The sequence below is a fragment of the Drosophila subpulchrella genome, chromosome X, assembly GCF_014743375.2.
Source record: "Drosophila subpulchrella strain 33 F10 #4 breed RU33 chromosome X, RU_Dsub_v1.1 Primary Assembly, whole genome shotgun sequence".
NCBI lineage: Eukaryota > Metazoa > Arthropoda > Insecta > Diptera > Drosophilidae > Drosophila > Drosophila subpulchrella.
In genome coordinates this window covers 9,500,403-9,521,739 of record NC_050613.1, presented here as the reverse complement: position 1 = coordinate 9,521,739, position 21,337 = coordinate 9,500,403, and the positions used below count along the sequence as shown (strand labels likewise).

Genomic DNA, 21,337 nt, shown 5'->3' with positions numbered 1-21,337 from the left:
GCCGAAAAATGCGAAAGTTTGGTTATCAATCCGCACCCAAAAAAAACAAAAACAAAGCTCCAAATATTTCTCATACATAAAACGGATATTTAACAATTCAGATGAGGGCGATAAGCATCTCTGGGTTGCATAAGTCCGATCTCAGAAATAAACGAGATGAGATTGTCCGTCGAAATGGGGGGTGGGATGGGATGGTCAGTGGTCTGATAAACTTGTGGAAGAAACTAAAAAAAATGCGCGGTATAAGCGCAGCATACAAATACTTTTCTCTTTATAGACTCACTTTTTAGTATAAACTTGAATTTACTTCTTGAAGTGTAGAATTTTGAATAACTGACTACATACAGCAACTGTAAAACCATAAATAAATTGAAAAAATCTAAATTAATATTTTCTAAATAGAGAATTTCTGCATGCTCTCTTAGGAGCTCTATTATATAGCTTATATATCATTTTATTGACTAAACTTGTTGATCTAAATATTTTAAAAACTGATCACCGTGTCTTATGTAACTAGTCACTTTTAAAATCAAAATAATCTTTAACAGACTACTAAGGATTAGCTAACTTTTTACTATGCAAAATCCAAATAAACCTTGCAGATTTCCAACGATTTTACTGACAAACTTTGATAGGTAAACCACTTTAATATTGGGGTTACTATGAGTCAAGTATGGGCTCTAAAACTATAGTTTGAGTCACCTTTTCGCAAGCATTTGGAAACTGGAAAACAGTTAACATAAAAATAAAACGATAACTCAATTTCAAGCTTAAGGATAAGGTATAAATTATTAGATACGTTGTTTGTCAAACAATATTTCCTTTAGGCATTTTGTAATTTAATTAAATGTAAAGAAAATATTAAAATTAATTTCTAAGATCCTAAATAAACTATAATTGTTAAAAATAATTTAAAATTTAATAAATTTTTTAATACAATTCGTAATGCATGAAAATCATGTGAATGTAATATGAGTATAATGGATTTACTACGCTTTTTACCAGTGTAGCTTTTAGTAAATGATGAATAAATTCAGCCTTTAATATTTGCTATACCCTATTCGGGTCTGTTCGATTTTATGGGGCTTGACTTAGGAATTTTCTATTACACTTAAACTGCAACTCAGTGCCTTAATCCTCGGACTCTTGCACTTTGGCTTGGCATCCTCTGCCACCTGGAATTGGCCACTTGGAGCGAAGTGGCCAAGCGGCGACTGAAATCCGCTGGAGGAGCTTAAGCTGCAGTTACTGGTCCGGTTTCAATTGGCAGCGCAATTGACTGGTAAACTTAGCAACGGATTCAAATTCGGTTAGGCATGCGGGGCACGTTGTCCGCCTGGAAAAATGGAAAATGTGAGCTGAACGTGGAAAAGCTGCGCATTTAAATCGACGCCGGTTGTCAACATGTCGTCGAAGTTGTAGTTGTTGTCATGGCCATGGGCGGCCAATTGCCAACTGCCAGGGGGATTGCTTTTCCATGGACTAGCGTCGAATGTCGAATGTCTGGTGGCGTCAAGTGCGCATCGCTCAAATTAAAATGAGCCGTTAAGATGCGACTTCGAACGGGCCAAGTCGAACCGATAAAATCGTCAGCTCGGCCGTTTGTGGCGCATTTGGCGGTCGTGCCATTGATTGATGCGGCTTTAGCATTAACCCCAAAATGCAAACAACGGAACCCCTGGATATGATACCTAGGATATGATACCCTAGCCGAAAAAAGAAGCCACACAACCAAACTAATATCAAAAATAGTTTTTAAAATATATTTTAAGTTTTGAAGATATTATTATTCTACATTATTCTGAGTTCAGTATTGTAAACATATATAAAAGTAAAATAATCCAAATTTGTAGAGATTTACTTTTTAAAATGTTTTAGCCCCGATTTGCTAGTTTTATCTGAGTATTATATATATCTATTTAATTTAACGATTTGGCATAAAGCCTATTTAACTTTATTTAATCTCATTAGATAAATTAATCGTTAAGAAGTAGTTGGTTTTCTTTAAGGTTTTATAAATCTAACAAGTTCTTTGGAATCTAGAATTTATTCATAGAGAAAATTATGACATTCTCTTCTGAGTTGAAAATGTTCTTAAAAAAAGAAACCAATTTTTGTCAATTTACTGAAACATTTTACTTTCATTATTATTTTTGATAAAAATAAATAAAAATGTTCCACAAGAAAATATACAATTTGGAACCTTTTTACCATTAAATATACTATGGATTATAATTTTTGATAAATAATGGCATACGTTCAATACCATCACCATTGTACCCACTCGATAAGGGTATGATCCAAAGGCCAAAGGCCAGAAGCCGTACGCAGTCTCTAACTCAATCGCACTTAAAGTTAAACTTAAACTTCAACTTCAGCTTCGACTTCAACTTCGACATCGACTCCGGCGGGCAATTGAAACGCTTTGGATTTGTGTGTTAATGGGGCTCGATCCGCGCCGATCCAGGGGCGGTTTACGGGGACTGGGGGTGGGGATTGGGGATCGGGGATCGGGGATTGAGGAGTATGCAGTGGGGCTACGTGCTCATTACGCTCGATAAATGCGGCCGGCCTCGGAGTGATTCGAACGTGTAACGACTGGCGGAGAAGAAAGCGTTCCGCCAAAAAAGGGGCACAAAAAAGCGCAAGACAAACGAACTGCCAAATGAATCTCTTTGAGGTCAGCAATTGAATGTGCTCGATGGGCAGGCAGGCACCCAAGGGGGAATTCAATTAAGTTTTCTATCACCTGTGTGGGTGGTGGAGGCGGTGGTGCCACAGGTATGTGTATTGTTAATTTGTCAAAATGCAAATGCTCGTGCCAGGCAAAATGCCGGAGCAATGTCACCCACGGGCAACAGCAGACACAGATTCAGACATCTGCACTGCGAAAATAGCTTTGCGGGCTCTTAGCAAATTATTAGCAATGGTTATACATTCTAATTTGTCCCTATAAAAAGCTTCATATAATAGGAGATCCACATCATTGATTTCGCATTCAAGTATTAGGACATTGAAAAATATCACACACTTTTATTAAAATGCGTTCCGATTTATTACAAACATGGGAATAAAGCCAATTTTCTATTTTCCAGTTTTCTTAAATGATATAATTTTGCAAATTGCTTGCGATTATATCCGTTATTCTATTAAAAGCTTTAAAAATATTAGCCGAAAACATTTATTATAATGCCTGAAAGTAAAAAAAAAGTATAAAAGTTCCATTGCCAAAATTTTCAAAAATTAAATTGGCATTTCTTGCTTGGTATATTTTATGATTTATTTTTAAACGCTACACAAGTATGCCTTTTTATGTTATTTAAATTAGGTGACTATATTTTCATTAAATAAGTTTGTTACAAATAAAACACTTTTGATGTAGTGATGGGCCAAATTACATGCAAAATTAAACTTATTTATTTATTTCGCCAACAGATACATTAGTATCTGGCTACCTAACTATATTTAACTGTAAGTAATAGTTTTGCCGGTTTTTGACCCCCAACTAACTCCATGTAATCAATTTCTTGAACAAAATATTTAATTTCTTTTAGGAGTAATCGATTGGACAGAACTTAGCTACAAACTATTACAAAAGCTAAACCACTGACTAACATTTTCTTACTGATTTCCAATACAATAATAAAAATAAATTCTACATTATAGAAACAAACAAACATAAAAGACAATATGATTTGCGTGCTTTATAATATTTTGATAGAATAAGTTCAATGCATAAAGAAACTAATGGACACTGTCTAGATTGTCCTCAGTGTACAGAAAGAGCGTGTTGTTCAGGCAAGGGTATTTGGGAATTGACATCTGTCCCAGTCCAAATCGAGCCAAAAATTCGTAATCAAAACGGTGCCTGGCATTTGTCTTGCGACGTCCAGTATTTAAACGCCCATCAAACGGAGACGAAGTCCATCTCGGTTCCGAAGACCAAGACATTTGGGATTGGGAGTGTCGCCCGCGGGGACTCGCCTCGAATTCCACGGCGTAGACAAAAGAAGTGTGCATGCCAATCCAATCCAGAAGAAAGATCCAAGAGACAGCGGGCCGAAGCCCGAAATGTTTACGTAATCCACTGGCGAAATATTTATGGGAATTACCATGCGTGTTGCATGATCAAATGGCTGTATGCTAAACATTTTGGCACCGAGAATCCGTGAGGAATGCAATGTGAGGGAATGCTTTGGGAACGGATCCAAGAAATGCAGAAAAATGTTCTTCTTTTGAGTACCTCAATTTAAAACCATTTCATAAAGAGAATGCCAAGAAATTTACTTCTACTATATATAACGATATTGGTCTTAAACGTAATGTCTTGAAACTTATTCTTCAATCAAATGTACAAAGAAATATTACTCCTAATTAAGTGGAATACAAGCATTTATAATTTTCAATAGCCTGAAAAGTATTCAATTACTTTAATAGTTCATGGGATGGCATTATAAGGATTTTTAAAAAATAAATGTAGATTTAAAGCACCAGAGATAAGCTTTCGAAATATCTTACACAAAGCTTTTATATTACCTCCAGCATTCCAAAGCTTTTCAATGTAGACTGGAATATCTATAACAAGAAAACATGAAATAATAATAATATTAAATTTTCAATTTTAATTTCAAGCCTACATACGAAATTTGTAATCACATTTTTTTTAAAACAAGAGACCGGATTTTTTAAGGTAGCTTAAATTTATTACTTAGTTGGCAGCCCACTTTTTAGCCGCGACACGAACCGCAAATCAGCTGGAGAGTGAAAGTCTCCAAGCTCTCCGCGCGTTTTTCTCCACGTTAACCAACACTTTCGCCATCCGAAGTTCAAAGTGCTCGGGGAAAGTCGGAAGAAATTCATCCGAAGTGCCGGCCGTCGAGTGTCCTTTAAGGCAAAGGATGCTTCGAAATTTGCGCAGTTTGCGTGCGGTTTTCGGAGCAAAAGGATGCAGCAGCAGTAGCAGCGGTGAAATCAACGTCCGCCGAAGAATCATCTTCAGCAGCGGGTTAAATTTCTAGAAAGGAGTTGTGAGTCTATAATCTCGCTTCCCCACACCCCAACCCTCTCCAATTCACTGGCTCCTTATCCTTATCCCATATATCACACCCTACAAAACAGAAACGAAAACCCCTTTGTGAGGTCTTTGTAAATCATCCTCAAATTTGGCGCGATTCTTACATTGTTGTTGCCGCTTTAATCACAATAACGAACTCTGTTGCGGTTTCTCTCGGTGCTCTCTTGTTTCTAGTTTTTTTGCTTTATTTTTTCCAGTGTCTACAGTGTTTGAACTATTAAAAAATAATATATTCTCAAGTTAAGTGAATGGACAACATAAACAATATAAAGTGACTCAAGGAAATCCATAACTAAGAAAGAAGTGTGGAGTGTCGGGTTTTTTTGGGCTCTGCAAGGACCCTTGGATTACCTTGCGGGGCGATCAGAATCGGGAGAAATATCTTCGCCGGCGGTGAGTCTGATACATATATAAACAAATTTTCCTGGTGTCGAAATATGAACCTTTCTAGCTTTCCTATATTATATTTGTTTACTTAAAAAGTTGAGTGATGCTATAGGTATTATTTTTCCTCAGGAATATGAAGTGTTTAGATTATATTTTCCATGTATAGGCTTTAAAAAAAGAGAGTAGAACTGATACTCTTTTATTGTTTACAAAACTTTGAATTGACAATTTGGAAAAATCCTGGTTTTAATGTTTAAAAGAAATCATTTAAACGATTCGATAGTCTGTCCTCCCTTTTAAACAAATACAGTTTAAAATCACAAACTCTTTCTGATAATTTTCATTATTTTACACTTTATTGAAACTGGAAACTGAAAAGCACTTAAGTCGCATCCATTTTTGTGTTTATTTATTTGTATTTATTTAAGCGCTTTAAAATGATGTGTGTGCCAAATAATTGCAACAGTCACAACCCAATTAATAATTTGGTTTTCAATTGTATATGTTATACTATTTTATACTATTTTGTGTTTATTTAGGCCCAGGGATTTCGTTTCACGGGAACTTTGTTTTATCAGTGTATTGTGTGGATTTGTGAATTTATAGATTTTCCTTCCATATCGTTACGGCTGCCATTATCAACGCCTTTATTACGCTTCCGCTTTTGTGTGGCGCCTCTTTTGCGCCCATTTGTTTTTCCTGCAGCCGCAAACTTTTCCCTTTTTGTGCTCTTTGATGTTCCACAACAGTTGCGAAATGAGGGGTCAAAGGGCGGTGGTTCGGCGGTGCTGATGATAAGCAACTTGTTACGATGACCATGATGATGAGCGAATTGAGAGGGCTTTTGTGCCCACCCGCCTGCGGTTTTATGCCCATTTCTATGCCCCATTCTTCACCCTTTTATCCCATGAGCCAGCCTTTTTTCACAGTTTTTGGGATCAGGGTCAGGGCTGTGAAATCGAATCATTTTGTAGGCTTTATATTTAATTTGCATGGTCTGGCCGAAGGGTTCAAAAGGCTGCCAGTTTGCCCCCCTACCTTCAAATTAAACTTTCTGTGGCCCAAAGTTTCCTGCTGCATACTCTTGGTTGACTAAATTAAATGAAGGCAGCGACAACAGTTTTGCGGTGTTTTTTCTAAGATCTGGCACGGAAAAGTATGCCATGAATTTGGGGACTATTACCGAGGAGCTGGGGAAAAACAGACTTGATTGATGATAAAGTACTCAACTGGTAGATAAGGTCTTAGTTGAATTTTATTGGTTGAATGTTGCTGGAATGGGTGTACAAAGTTTGATGGATAGCTGAATTATCTTTAGCCAGCTTCAGTTTTATTTAATGCAATATGAGTTTCAAATATTTGTTAACATATATTAAATTACCACATTTATCTTTTACATATATTTGTTTAAGTACTGGTATTTGATAACGTTAATATAAAAAGAAAAGATCCATTCAAAGCCATTTGACTTATTTCCCACATACACTTTCTATATATTTTCTATAATTTACCCCTCTTTAGATTCTCTTTATTATACCAGTTTCCCCTTATTTTCTTCAGACATTGCAACTTGGCAACACTTTTTCCATTTTCCATTTCCCGTATTGCTGTTGCTTCATTAGTTTCATTGGATTTGCCAGCGGGCAGTGCAATGCAGCTGCAGCAGCAATAAGTTAAGTTGTTGCTTCTGCCGATTTCGTTATTTCAAATTTCATTTCCATTCAGGAAACCGAACGGAATCGAAGGAGAAATCAAAGGAGGCTGCAGCAAGGACATATTGCAATTGCAGCAGCAGCAACATCGGGGATAAAGGAGGAGATTAAGTGCTGGTGACCACCATCTTTTTTCGGGCAGTGCATGTTCTTGAGCCCACAAAGCAGCAGCGATTAAAGCGGCGCTGCTGCCGCAGAAAATGGCCGCAGCAACAACAGCAACATACACGAGTGCAGCGGCGATAACAACAGCAGCAACATCGGCAACATGAATGAGACCTGCAGCAGATGCAGCAGCAATATTGCACGGCAGCGATGATGTAGATGATGATGATGATGATGATGATGATGATACTGATGATGATGCAGACAAAGACGCTCAAGCGAATGACGATGATGATGTCGACGTTGTCGAGTTGCAGTTTCAAGAGCCACAACACAATGCCAAGTGCCAACAACAAGCTGAGCGCAGGGGGAAATTAAGTGCCAAAGGCAACCGCAGCAACACAGCAGCGACAGCAACAGAAACCGCAGCAGCAGTACAGCGGCAACAGCGAAAAGATTTTTCGCCAGCCAAGCAGAATCAAAACTAAATTTACATAACAAAACAGAAGCAGCCAAAACAGAAGTGGGGAAAACCCTTCAAGAATCTCCATTTCCCAGAAGCGTAGTCAATAAGGAGGCAGCAACATAGCCAGCTGCAACATGCTCGCCAGCAACATGTCGGCCCCACTGGGCGGCAGGGGGCGTGGCGCCCTCTGGGTGGTGCTGCTGCTCACCACCATCCTGAGCATTGGTGGCTGGGCAGCGCCCACAGTCGGTGGTGCGGCGGCGGTGGTGGGCCAGAAGCCATCGCAGCAGCAGCACCACCGTTACCACCATTTGGAAATCGGAGTGCAGGGTCACACGCCCACTTTGATGGAGGTCAGCACCACCCTTGGCGGAAGGCATGCATCACTGGCCACAACTAAGAAGCCATCGGAGCCTAGCAGCACCACCAGCACCACTACCACTACAACCACCACCGAGATGCCAAGAGCCACTGATGAAATTCAGGTGGCCAAGCCCGTGCCAACAGCTGAAGCAGAAGCATTTGCAATCAGCACTACTGATGGAAGCACCACTGAAGGAAGCACAACTATAGGCAGCACCACTGAAAAATCAACGGTATCCAAAGAAACTCTAAGAAGAACCACTGAAGTTAGCAGCTCTGAAAGTAGCACCACTGAGAGTAGCACCACTGGAAGGAGCACCACTGGGAGGAGCACCACTGAGAGGAGCACCACTGAAAGCAGCACCACTGAATGGAGCACTACTGAAAGGAGCATCACTGGGAGCAGCACCACTAAAAGGGGCACCACTGAAAGCAGCACCACTGAAAGGGGCACCCCTGAAAGCAGCACCACTGGAGCTAGCAGCATCGAAATTGGCAGCACCACTGAAAGCAGCACCACTGGAGCTAGCAGCATCGAAATTAGCAGCACCACAGAAAGACCGCCTTCAGTTAATAAGACAACAGCACCACCGAACAAAGTAGCATTGCAGGTGGTGCAGCTGCTGGCCTTGGAGCACACAATGGCTCCACCTTTGGACAGCGGTCACGATGGCCTCAAGCTGACCAAGAAGAAGCAGCTGCAGCAGCAGCACTTCCCCACCACCACCTCCACCACCATGGAAACGGAAATGGAAACGCTATCCTCAACCACCACCATTAGTACTTCAACTTCAAGGGCACCATCGTCCCCGGCCACGCCCCTGCTGCCCGTTCACAATGGCTATCTGGGACCGATCTTCATGGGCGAGAAGACCTTCAGTGTGGTGCACCCGCTGAAGAAACCTCAGCCAGCGAACCACCAACATGTGGCTTCAATAGAGAGCCAACTACGAAATGGTCGCCTGGTGGAGATTCTGGCGCCCACGGCGCTGCTGGAGCAGATTCCCGAGACCAGCACCACCCTCGCACCACCGGTGGGGCCAGGGGCGGCCTCGGTGCTCTCCACCACCGTTTTCCAGGTGCCCGAAGTGCAGACCAGCACCACCCGTCTCCCAGCGAGCAATGCCATGGAGCGCACCGAATCCAAGATCTCGGACATCCAGATCGAGGTCTACGACTCCACGGTGGACTCCATAGTGGCCTCTACGAATTTCCGCGACAGCGATGGCTTCTATGCACCACCGCAGAGCGCCGTGGAGATGGGCACCATCAGACCAGCCCACGAGATGATCTCGCTGCCCCAGGAGCGGTTCACCCAATACGTGATCGACCGGGCGGATGTGTCCACCCAAGCGGCATCGGGTGGTGCAGGTGGTGCAGCAGTAGGTAAGCCCGAACCGGCGGCCATCGAGATCCACATCAATGTGTCCGAAGCCTTTGGCAGCGAGAGCGAGGATCTGGAGTTCTCCTACCGGCAGCCATCGGTGGTGGCCGAGAAGCAGGGAAAGCCCGGCGACGAGATCCTGGTGGTGGAGATCATCGACAGTGGTGCGGACAACAGCAGCGCGGAGTCGGGTGGCTACTCATCCTCCTCCTCGTCGAGTGGCGAGCACATCAATCCGATTTTCACATTCCGCAACTCGGATGCGCCGGCTGCACCACCGCCCCCAGTGCGCCCACCCCAATCCGTTCAGGATGCCGACGAGCTGTTCATGGCCGATCTGAAGGAGGGCGGTGGTGCAGTGCCACGTCCACCGCCTCCACCGCCACCACCACCGCCGCGAAAGCCCAGCATCGATCGCGATTCGGACACAATCTTCTACATCTCGAACACGGAGGTCAAGGTGGGTGAGTCGCTGCCCACGGTGGGGTCGGTGGGTGAGCAGCAGCGCAAGTTTCAGCTGGAGAACCAGTTCTTCCCCGCCAGCTACGTAATGCAGGAGCAGGAGCAGAGGCAGTCCCAGTCCCAGCAGGCCGACGAGGACATCATTCTGTCGCCACTGCACCACAATGCCGACGGGCTGAAGATCTTCCGCAGCTCCTCGTCGAGCAGTGGGGATGGAGCACCACCGTTGGACGTGACCTATGTGGGTGAATCGGTCATCGAGGTGGAGCAGCAGCCACAGAGCTGGAGCAGCACGGCAGCACCACAGCAGCAGCAGCAGGACATCATCATCCAGCCGGCGGTGCTGCCAGATCTGGCCATCGGAGTGCCCGTGATCGGGGAGCTCCCACCGCAGATCGAGCTCAAGGAGATCGACTACATGCCCGGGGAACTGGGCATGGGCATGGGCATGGGCCAGAACGGGATGGGCATCTACGAAAACGACATCCAGAGCAACAGCATCGACAGCGAGCCGGATGTGATCGAGAGCTCCATCCAGTATGGCGGAGATCTGATCGACGACGGAGCAGGCGGTGGCTTCGATGGCGTCGAGGGCTCCTATCCCTTCGAGAGTCCCGCCCACCGCCAGCTGCAGGTGGGTCATGGCCTGAGCCACCTGCCCCACCGCCAGTCGGCCAACCACTTGCACCGCGAACAGCTCCCGATGGCGGAGATGATCAATGCCACGCTCCTCCAGAGATATGACGGTGGATCGGGATCGGGATCCGGATCGGGTTCGGGTTCGGGATCGGGATCGGGATCTGCCTCGGCGATGGCTCCTTTGCTGGCCAGTGGAAGTGGCAGGACCGCAAATGCCACCGCTTTCTCGGAGGATCCTCTAGCGGACTACGATGGTGAGTTGATATTCCCAATCCCCAAGTGATACCTATGGTAACCTTCCTATTATTTTCGTTTTCTCCAGGATTCTTTAATCTCTTTGCTGTTTCCATGGGTCTCGTCATAGTCATCCTGCCCTCAGCCCTCCTGGTGTCCATGTACTGCGCTGTAAAGTAAGTAATACTTATAATATTGTGATCTATCAAATATGAGGTACATAATTGTATTAGGAAGGGGGAAGAAATATTATAAAATGCTATCAAAATTTCTAAAATCAGAGTGGCTTATATCTTGGTAATGTAAAAATAAACCTATTTCAATATTAATAGAAATATCAAACATATTCAAGGCTATCTTAGTATTAAATACATAAAATCTTGACACTTGGGTACAAAGGTAAAAGGATTTTACATTTAAAGTTTTACATATATTGGAATACTTAGGTGTGAAAGGGTTTTAGTTTACTCTGGTAAATATATGTTATACTCGAAAAAAATTCTGACTAGTAAGGGTCTTTAAAAAAAAACATGGGGGATTTATAATCACATTTGAATGGAAATAAAGGAAAATGTAAGCAATCCTTATATAGCACTCTTGAATTGAAGATGAAACCATCGTCTGCTCAGTCTCAACCTTCAACCTTCAACCTCCGAAACCCCCTCCCGTGCCAGTGAACTGTCATTCTTGGCGGCAACTGTACCCAGACAATATGGTCCTTCATCCCGGGCTCCTTAGCCATTCGGCTGAGCTAATTGGTTACGCCTCGTGTGGCGCTTAATCAGCTTAGACGGCAATACCCCACACAAATCAAAAATAATTGCAAGAAATTGCGAGGAAGCAGCCAATCTGGAAGATGCGGGAGGAGGTTGGGGCGGATGAGCTGGGCTAAGGCCACCCTAAAATAGAAGACAGCATGTGAGTCTTGAGTGGCAGGCAACCCCAATCCGAAGCCGCCTAAACCTCAATTTTAAGGATTCCCCGGGCGAAATGTGTTGCCTACTTTTCAGCGGCGACCCCCACGCATGGCAGAAGAATGCACTCAATCTAAAGCAATTTGCCGGGGCAGCCACCTGACCCCCGGAACCCTCGGAACCCCTGGAATCCCCGGATCCCAACGCCCCCAACCGCTGCAAGCGAGGCGTGGCAAATCGCATTTATCAGCTTCATTCGTGGCGTTTTATTTCTCATTCGCATTGCCAGCGACAGACAGCAGAAATAGCAACGAAACATTGACAAATCTGTGACGGGAGGTGGTTCAGTGGCTCACTGGCCCAGCGGGTGGTGGCTGCTGTGGGTGGGGTGAGGTGGGGTGGTGTGGGGCTTGGGGTGGAAAATTGAGAGCAATGCCAGGGACGCACATCCTTTAACGCCCGCAGTCTGGCCCAAACATAAATCTTGGCCGCGCCACGAGTTGGGTTGAAAGCTCTTGGCGAAGCTGCTGTTTCTCTAGATGCGGATTTATATATTTATTTACCTATATATATACTTAGTGTGCATACACAGAGAGAAATGGTGTCAGTATGAGATTTAATTTGCGAACTAGTCCCATGAAATATTTTAAAGTCACTTCATATTACAATATTTTTAATATTTTATAATTATTCTATAGTTGTGTTCAAAGTTCTTGAAGTTATAACGTTTTAAGAATATTATGACATTAAAGTAATATTGTCTAGAATACAAAATATTTAAAAAATTTAGAATGATGTTTATAAGGTTGAAAAGCTGAAAATTGTTTTTAAAAGCTTTTGAATAATGGAAGCTGAATAAGATATGGGAGGCTTGAAAGATTTGAATGCCTTTTTAAAAGTTGGCTTCCCTATTGTTATACAGTTCCAATCAAAATATTATTTTTAAAATAACTAAAAATTTTCAAAATACCGTATAGCTTGTAGGATTCGTCCTTTTAAAATGAGCTTACTCTCCAGTACAACCTTTCAACCAAATTACTTTTTCCAAATATCCTAAAAAGGTTTAGAATATGATGTAAGGTATGCCATACATAGTTATCGCCTTAGCTGTGGACTTTCAGCAAAACAACTAGGAATTTCTCTCAGTGCTCACACACATATTCGCTGGGCACTAAATGCCAAACAAAATGAAAGCGGGGAGTGGGCGACTGGGAGTGACAGGTTGATGGGGAGCCCGGAGAAAACTGGGGGCGCAACAAATCAACGCGGCGGAATCGAGAATCGGCGAGGCCGGAAACGGAAGTCGCCGCACGCACACACACACACACACTAGCACACATATATAGCATATCCCCATCCTCATTCGCAGATGATGTAGATGCCAGGAGCTAACAAGGCAGCTGCTTTTGGGAAGGTGATCCCTGCGCCCCGCGCTTTTCCCCCCAGGTTTTCCCGCAGAAAAACGCATAAAGCGGCAAATGGCAACCGCAAACATTGCCAGTTTGTTGCTCCATTCGGCCCCCGCAAGGAAAACACAGAAAAAGGTGCCGTGAAAAGCCAGCGTCAAAATAAAAAGGAAACACACAATTTATTTGGCAGGGCATTGTGGCCATGGGTGTGTGTGTGTGTTCGGGTGTTTGGAAGGAAATTGCACAGTAAACTCTTGAGACGAGAAATTAGTTGTGCGTGTGGCTCGTTTCGGCGGCTTGGCAACTTGAAATTTGTTGAGTGCCACAAAGGTCCCTTTTCCGCAGGAGTCGGGGCACCGACAATGTGATACTCACGGGACAGTGCCAGGATACTCAGTCAAGGAACTTTAACCCCCCCCCCCGAAAAAGTGATAATATTTATGGCGCTTTCAAGGCCAACTTGAGGAATTTTCGGTACGGCCAGCATTAGTAGATTATTGTGGGCCCCAAAAACTTTGTACTTTATATTTCTCGCTCTACTTTTTGCAAAAATCAAACTCAACAGCTATTTTCATTAATATTGCGCTGGAAAGTGTCCCTTGTAATGCCTAGATTTTCCTAATCCTTGGTGATTGCAGGCAGCCGCAAAGTAGGCAACAAAATGTTAATTTCAACCGCGGCATCATTAGAAATGCATTGGATTTTGAAACTCTGGTCTGTGCGGCGCCAAAAAGCTGCGTCAACAACTTTTGCGCCTTTGGCCCAAAGACACTGCCTCTCGCTTTCGCACTAACCCCGTCTCTCTCTATCTTCTTTTTTTTTCCTCACAGGTATGTGCTTGGCAAAAACTCAGGAGCGGGCGCGGGTGGCGCCCCAGGCGATGACAGCGAACAGGGCCAGGACTCGAAGCACGAGGTGAGTTCATAGAACCCCCCGACCCCCTACAACCCACATCCCCTTAGAAGAATACCCACCCACCTTCCCGTCCACCCTTCGCGTGATGGAAATTGAAATTTAAACGCGAGTGCCATCAGAGAGTGTCTTCAACTGTTCGCAATAACCCTCCACCACCCACCTTGAATGCATTCGACTGCTGTACTTGCTCTCGAGAAAATTAAACAATGGCTGAAATTTCCGCGGGAAATTTTATTACGTTCCAGCTGAAACTGAGAGATGAAAGGGCAGAATTAAGGATGATACTGCGGTTGAAAGAGAAAGGTTAATAAGGGAAATGCTTTAACGTGGCTTAAACAAAAGGGTGCAATTTCTATAGTATTCCCCATGAAAACATCAACTTTCTCTAAAAGTTTATTTACCAGCTTGGTCATGGTTGGTTATGATATTTACATGCCACACGGTTTTTAATCATTTCATCACACTTTTCAACACAGTTTCATCATTTAGGATGGGGGATGTGGATGTGGGACGTAAAAACGAATACATATATGTAGATCTAGGAATGTAATTAATGAGTTTTTTTTTTTTTTTTTTGACAGTAAGAAAACAAGTCTCTGAAATACTTTTAATTAAAAAATCTTTAATAACTATTTTTCAGGCCTTTTAAAAAAATATTATATACATATGTATATATAATATATTATATAAAATATATTTTATATAAGTTAATAACAATAATTATTTTGAGACTTTTTTTAAATAGCTGTTAGATTTTTTAATTTAATAAAATGTATAACCGTTATGGGTTTTTGGTTATGAAGGTTTAAATAGTTATAGGATTGTGGTATAAATATATTTAGTATATATAGTAGTATAGTATATATAAAACTTTTGAATATTGCTATGGACCTCAACGAAAACCTTAAATTCTTAGTAGCTGAAAAGACTTTTATGTACATGGGCATGTACCTTAAATGCTAAAACATATGAGTTCATAACAAGACATAAAATGAAAATAGCTTTAAACATTTTAGTCATCCCGAGTGGGAGCTGGAAGTGGAGTTTAAGGCAGGGGTTCAAGTTTAAATGGAGCTTGAGTTGACTTGGAACATGAATGAATTCCCTTGGCTGGTAATGCAATTTCACAGTCCTTTGTTGGTGTGCGAGAGTGAAAGAGTGTGTGAAAGAGTTGGTGTGTGTGCGTGAATTGCATTCCAGTTAAGTACTGCTCTCTCTTTCTATCTATCTCGTTCTCCCTCTCTCACTCTCTGTTCGCCTCTTGCAGTCAGAATCGTCGTCATTTTCATCATCTGACTTGGCATTTGCATCCGTTAGAGCCACCACTTCCACCTCCCCACGCCCACACCCACAGCCACACCCGCACCACCACCCACCGCCCACAGGCATGCCCCCAAGCTGTGACAGTCAAGGCCATTTACCAATACAGATGCCTGGTCTGGAACGCCTCGCGTTTCGGTTCGATGGGGCGGTGGATGTGGTGGTTGAGGTGGGTCGGGTGGATCGGTTGGGTGGTGCCTCCTCCATTGGTGGCTCAAGTGGTGGCCTTGCTCCCTGTGGCTCCGTCACCAAGATGACGCTCAAAGATAATCATCTGATTGTTGTCACCGAGGAGCGGCACGTAAGTTCGTTAGTCATCCGATCAGCCCGTCGTCCTTTTGCCCGCCGCCAACTCTGGTCGGGATTCTAGATGTCTCTACCTATCTCTGTCTCTGCATCTCCCTATCTATCCGGAACAGGATGTGCCTGTGCTGAACTGGATGTTGTTGTAGTTAGTTCGGTGTTCTGTTCTTGGTGCCTGCCTATCTACACCATCTTTGACTTGGTTAACACACTTTCGAATTCCGAAATCCGACTATCCTCCAGTTCCGATTTGATTGCATCCAACAAGTTCTGCTTGTTCCTATCTATCTATGTCTTCTCTTAAGATAAACTCACCATCTGGTGCCCTAACTTCTTTGGTTTAAGATTGATTAAATTAAGTATCTTGGATGCCTCTTGTCTAGTCTATCTTTATAAATTCTGGGGAACACCTACTATTAAGTCTTTATAACATTTGTATTATCATCTGTCATTCATTCATTTCTCTAATTATATACCAAGTTAATGATTTATTAGTTGTATTATCCGATTTTTTTCTCTAGTTTTCTTATTGTGTTCTATAAGGCACCCCATTCATCGGATGGTGTTATTTAATTAGCCCTGGAACCTCTCAGTGATTGGGCTATTAAGCCATCTATTGTTTTATAACTATCCAGCTTCGTTAGTTTTAGAGTTACGTTGACTGCACCACTTTTCAGTTCCTGTTTCTGAAGCCTTTGTGTTTAAGTGAGTACTTTATTTACCGCACTTCCCTCTGCCCTCTGACACTTTGGGGCGACGCTATCCCACTTGTTCATTTGTCCTGGCCTTGAATGTCCTTGGGTGAGTCCTGGTGGTCTTTGGGTGGTCCTGGCACATCAATGGGCACCTGCGGGCCATGTGACGGCGAACGAGGGCCAGATTTGAGTCCGAACAACAGCCCGGTGTCGTCTATTTGTTAACTTGAGTGGGTTAGTGTGTGTGCACGAGACAGGGAGAGAGAGGGAGAGAGTGAGTGTGCGGTGTATCCTTGGGGCGTATGTGTGCCACAAGCATATGCAAATGCAATTTTCGACACTTTCCGCATGGCAGCCAACCGATTTGTCCGCTCTGTCGCTCTTTTCTCCACCTCCTTACTCCTCGACCACTTTCTCCACTTTCCTCCGCCACTTTCCCCTCTCACACTCTCGTATCCTTGATGTTGTGCTTGTGTGTCTGTGCATCCTGTTGTGTTGTGTTGTGTGTGTGTGTGTGTGAGAGTCCTGCACCTTCTAACTATTACGCACTGGGATGCCTGCCCATCGATTTCAATAAAACTTGCTCTCCTTTCTCGCAGGATATCTCACGAAATGCCCGGGAGACAAAAATGCACACGGACAAGGACGGCGTCTTCGTGGTGGAGGTGGCCCGTGGCATCGACTCCAAGCAGCTGGCCGGCGACCATCCCGGCGTGACCCTGGACGCCACCGAACTGCCCTTCGACAACAAACTGGCGCCCAACGGGGGGCACTTGCTGGACAAGGCACTGCCGCCCAGCCACGAGCAGGTCCAGATCCATGCGCCGCCCCTGGACTTTGCCTCCGCCATCGGTGGCCCTCCTGCTGCTCCCCTGCATCTCATCGAGGAGGCCGAGGAGCATGGAGTCGAAGATCTCGCCCAGCAGGAAGTCGATAGCCAGCCCATTCTGGCTCGCACTGGCCTCTCGCAATCGGACCTTAGCTCGACCTCGTCGACTGACTCCAACAAGCGGTACTCCTATGGCAACCAGGAGCTCTATGTCATCGAGCAGCCGGGCTATGCCACCAGTTCGCCCACAGCCAAGCCCATATTGATAAGCCCAAATCAAAATGAAAATCAAAATCCAGGCCAGGAACGGGAGCTAAAGTCGCAGATGTCCATCAGTCCTGAGCAAACGGAGATCGAATCGAGCCAGGGGTCTAAGAAGTCGGCTGAGGAAGTTCTGCCGGAAAAGGAAATAGAGACTCTGCCGGAAAAGGAAAAAGAAACTAATGCCGAGAAGGAAGTAGAGATAGCGCCCAAAGAGGAGGTACAGGCCTTGCCAGAAAAGTCAGTTGTTCCGGAGAAGGTGACAGAGGTTCAAACCGAAGAAGAGCAAGTGGTTCAAATCAAAGAGAAAGAGGTTCCAAAAAAAGAGGAAGTGCCTCCACCAACAGTCGAGGTCTCTCCACCACAGGAAGATGTAGTTCAGATTGATCTGGATGACAAGCCAGACAAACCAGACAACCCATTAGAGGAACAATCCGAATCAAAGCCAGATCCCATTGAGACCCATTCCGAACCGGAAAAGGAGATTGCAGCAGCAACCGAATCCCAGCCAGAGGAGACTGAACCGGAGGCCGAGAGCAACTACGACAGCCTGATGAGCCTGCCGGCGCCACCATCCACGGAGGAGATCAAGGAGCTGGGCGACTACACCCTCATCGAGTCCAACCAGCTGGACAGCCTGCCACCGCCACCACCGCCGCTCCTGGAGGCCCCGAGCACTCCGCCGGCGAGTGAGAGGCCGCTCATCAGCAATGGGGGTGGTGGAGGGATGGGCAAGGGCGCCACCACCACGGTGGGTGGTTCGGCGGAGGAGCCGGCCACCCTGACACCACCAGCCTCGCCGCCAGCCACCCCACCGCCCTCGCAAACATCGACCCAGTACGGCAGCAATGGATTAACCAATGGCATCCATGCCTTGGCCGTGGTGGATGTGAATGGCAGTTAAGAAAGGCCAGGTAAGATGGGTTTTTTTTTTTTTCATCGGGTCTCATAGAGATCGTGGGCATAACCCCCATAGCTTGTAAGGATTACTAGGAGTACTGACACCCAAGAGCCAAACTGTGGCAAATTTAAATATATATACACTTAATAGAGAGAAACTTTTTCCACTTACTGTTTGTTGATTTTCGAATATAACGAATAATAACAATTAAATGCGATTAATATAAATATAAATCATAATTAATTGTTTGTCTATTTGCGGCTGGCAGCCTCTCCCCCCACCTACCATCCACCCACAACCACCCACTTCGACCCACTGCTCTCTCCATTTCGGGGGGAGGTGCGGCTAACGAGTATTTCAATGTCTATAACTATAACAATAACGATAACAAAAAATCCGAATAAAAATGGAAAAGCAAATACAAATACAAATACGATAGAATCTGCATACAGACTACATAAAATATGATAAAAGAAAGCGATACATAGGCAAACAGAATCGAGCGGGTTGCGCAAAAGGAGTAACTACCGATATTGAACGATGCATAATTAATTAGACTAATTATTTACACACACAACAGAGCCAAAAACTAAAAAAGGAAATGTGAACAGCAACAGCGACCGCATAAAGGGCATAATTGTAGTGAAATTATTTCGGTTCGATTGGCAAGTTCGTGGACAGCCAATGGCATCAAAGTGTGCCCTGTGTCCGGATCCCCATTGGGGCTTAGTGTATAGGATTTTAATTAGCAGAAATCCGGAAAAAAGTCAGAGTTGGTTTCAAAAGCATCAATTGCCTTTCAGGGGGATTAGATTGAAGTGTATTTCCGGAGCAATCGATTTATTAATTAAAGAATATTCTGTGTTCGCACAGTAAGGCGATTCCATTTTTCAAATGCGTAAAATGTGTAACAAATTCCAAGGAAATTGTTAAATTCTCAAACAACTTATCAAGGTGCCCAAAAGTATGCAACAAAATATTTTGAGTCCGGCATTCCAATGAATTTATTGCAAGGGCTGACGTTATTTATTCAAGCATACTTTTTCGCACTTTTGTTAGTGATTTCAAAACTCAACATTTTTAATTTAAAATTCCAAAGGCAAGAGAATAGGTACAATGGCAGAAAGTGCCCCCAAAATAAATTCCGGACATAGAGCTCACCCAAATATCGTTGGTATTTCGATATTCATGTTTCGCAAATTACACAATTCACTTGACAAAATCAAATGTGCCGAACTTTTGTAGCAGCCAACACAATTTACAAAGAGAAACGAACAATTTATACAATGCCAATACGGTGATTACAGCAGAATATATGTAACCTTTTAAACGATAAAACCCAAGTAGTTATAGTCCTAGTCGATATAATATATATATATGTGTATGTATATTTTTTTCGTGTGTGTGTATGGAGAAGTTAGACGAACTCTAAGCAAATGAGAACTAAATGGCTAACGATAGACATAAGAAAATTGGCAAACTAAATGAATGAAGATGGTGAAAAACCCCGGTATATTTGCTCCGCATTAATGGTCTACTCACATATATACAGCATTGATAAAATATAGAAAAACTTAACTCTTTGAAAACAAAAAACTCTTAGAAGTAAAGAAGAGCGACGAAATAATAGATAAAACCCAAAATCCGTGCACTGCAAGTGGCGCGTTTTAATGTAAGTAGTAGGAATTATCTATGCCCCGGATATAGTGAAGGGGTCGTTTATAGGTGGAACATAATCCCTGGCTAACGATTTAACCACTTTTGTTGTTTACGTTTGTTTAAATTGTTTTATTGACAATTAAGCCCAATGGTCGTGCGAGGATGCCAATGAGAAAATATTATGAATATTATAAATGAATAACCCAAAAAAGAAACACTAATCGTAAATCAAATATAAAAGTTAGGAAAAGCGTGAAGTTTTTTTTTGGGTCGAACGAAAACAAAAGAAATAAGTAAATGTGATTGTTATTTAACCTTAAGTTATTATTAAAAGCTAACTTAAAATGATATGTGTGTGAGTGTGCGTTTAAGAAAATATTAGCAAGCCAAACGAAACGAAGCAAATCGGAATGAGGCGAAACGAAACGAAACGAAACGAATGGCAATGGAACGCTCAAAAGCAAAGACAGGCGATATGCGATTTGCGATAAGCGATAAGCGATAAACGATTACCGATTAACGATAGCTGGCAACTAGGCGAGATTAAGGTCCTGCTAAAAAACGGGAACTTACCCGAAATAAATGAAATTCAATATTAAGACCGATTGCAACCGAAACCAAATGAGAAATACACACGAAAAGCAAGTCAAGCGAATGCATTTTCCATGGGCGGGGCGGGGGGGGCATTGGCATTTTGGAATTTTTAATTTTGTGTGTGTTTCAGACGCCAAGGACCCCAGACTCCGTCGATTTGCGGGCTGCCATAAAATCGAACGGAACAGAGCCACTCAGCCGATTTGGTTCGGTTAAAGACCCATAAAGCCCCGTCAGTCGAGGGCGTAAGGACCCCGGACTACAAGTATGACTGCAATGTGTGCGGAGGACGATTCTGCGGATGCGAATGGGAGCGCAAGGAGCAATGGAGCGAAAGTCGGGGGGGGCGGGAAATGGGGGTCTTCAGGGGTCCAAAGGGGCGTGGCAGCCGGAATTGCAGCCAGCTCTTAACTGGACGTTTTGAATTTCAGCTGAGGCAAACGGCTACAGTCACCTACAGCCTGGAATGCTACCCTGCAGATGCCTATCCTTTGGACGGTTGGGAATGACAGGCTGATGTTGAGGATTAGATAATACCCAATCGAGATTGGGTTCTGGCTGGACAGAGTCAGACTTTATTTGAAAGCACTTCTTGTAGGGTATGTGAAGTATTTGAAGTTGGGAAACTTTCAGCTCTTAATATGATCTTCACAAAAAGGTAAGTTTCTGATATTCTATTTAAAAGCATTCGTAGCTTAAAAACCAGTAAAA

The 21,337-nt window shown here is 43.6% G+C and overlaps 1 protein-coding gene across 3 annotated transcripts; it reads left to right on the top strand.

The window, feature by feature from the left end:
- The first annotated feature begins 4,907 nt into the window (after nucleotides 1-4,907).
- On the top strand, nucleotides 4,908-20,672 carry LOC119556554. Of its 3 annotated transcripts, XM_037868844.1 has the most exons (7): nucleotides 4,908-5,027; nucleotides 5,272-5,467; nucleotides 7,187-10,846; nucleotides 10,915-11,002; nucleotides 13,980-14,064; nucleotides 15,332-15,685; nucleotides 16,982-20,672. In XM_037868844.1, exons 3-7 carry the CDS (start codon nucleotides 7,879-7,881, stop codon nucleotides 18,374-18,376), a joined length of 4,890 nt encoding a protein of 1,629 aa, XP_037724772.1. In that variant the 5' UTR covers nucleotides 4,908-5,027; nucleotides 5,272-5,467; nucleotides 7,187-7,878; the 3' UTR covers nucleotides 18,377-20,672. The 3 variants fall into 3 exon arrangements, with proteins under 3 accessions (XP_037724772.1, XP_037724770.1, XP_037724771.1); XM_037868842.1 differs by lacking the exon at nucleotides 15,332-15,685; XM_037868843.1 differs by lacking the exons at nucleotides 4,908-5,027; nucleotides 15,332-15,685 and having other exon boundaries at nucleotides 5,254-5,467.
- Nucleotides 20,673-21,337: the final 665 nt, after the last annotated feature.

Coding starts and splice junctions, on each gene's coding strand:
- LOC119556554 (XM_037868844.1), top strand. CDS start 7,879: ATGCTCGCCAGCAACATGTCGGCCCCACTGGGCGGCAGGGGGCGTGGC. Junction 14,065..15,331: donor GCCAGGACTCGAAGCACGAG/GTGAGTTCATAG, acceptor CGCCTCTTGCAG/TCAGAATCGTCGTCATTTTC. Junction 15,686..16,981: donor TTGTCACCGAGGAGCGGCAC/GTAAGTTCGTTA, acceptor CCTTTCTCGCAG/GATATCTCACGAAATGCCCG.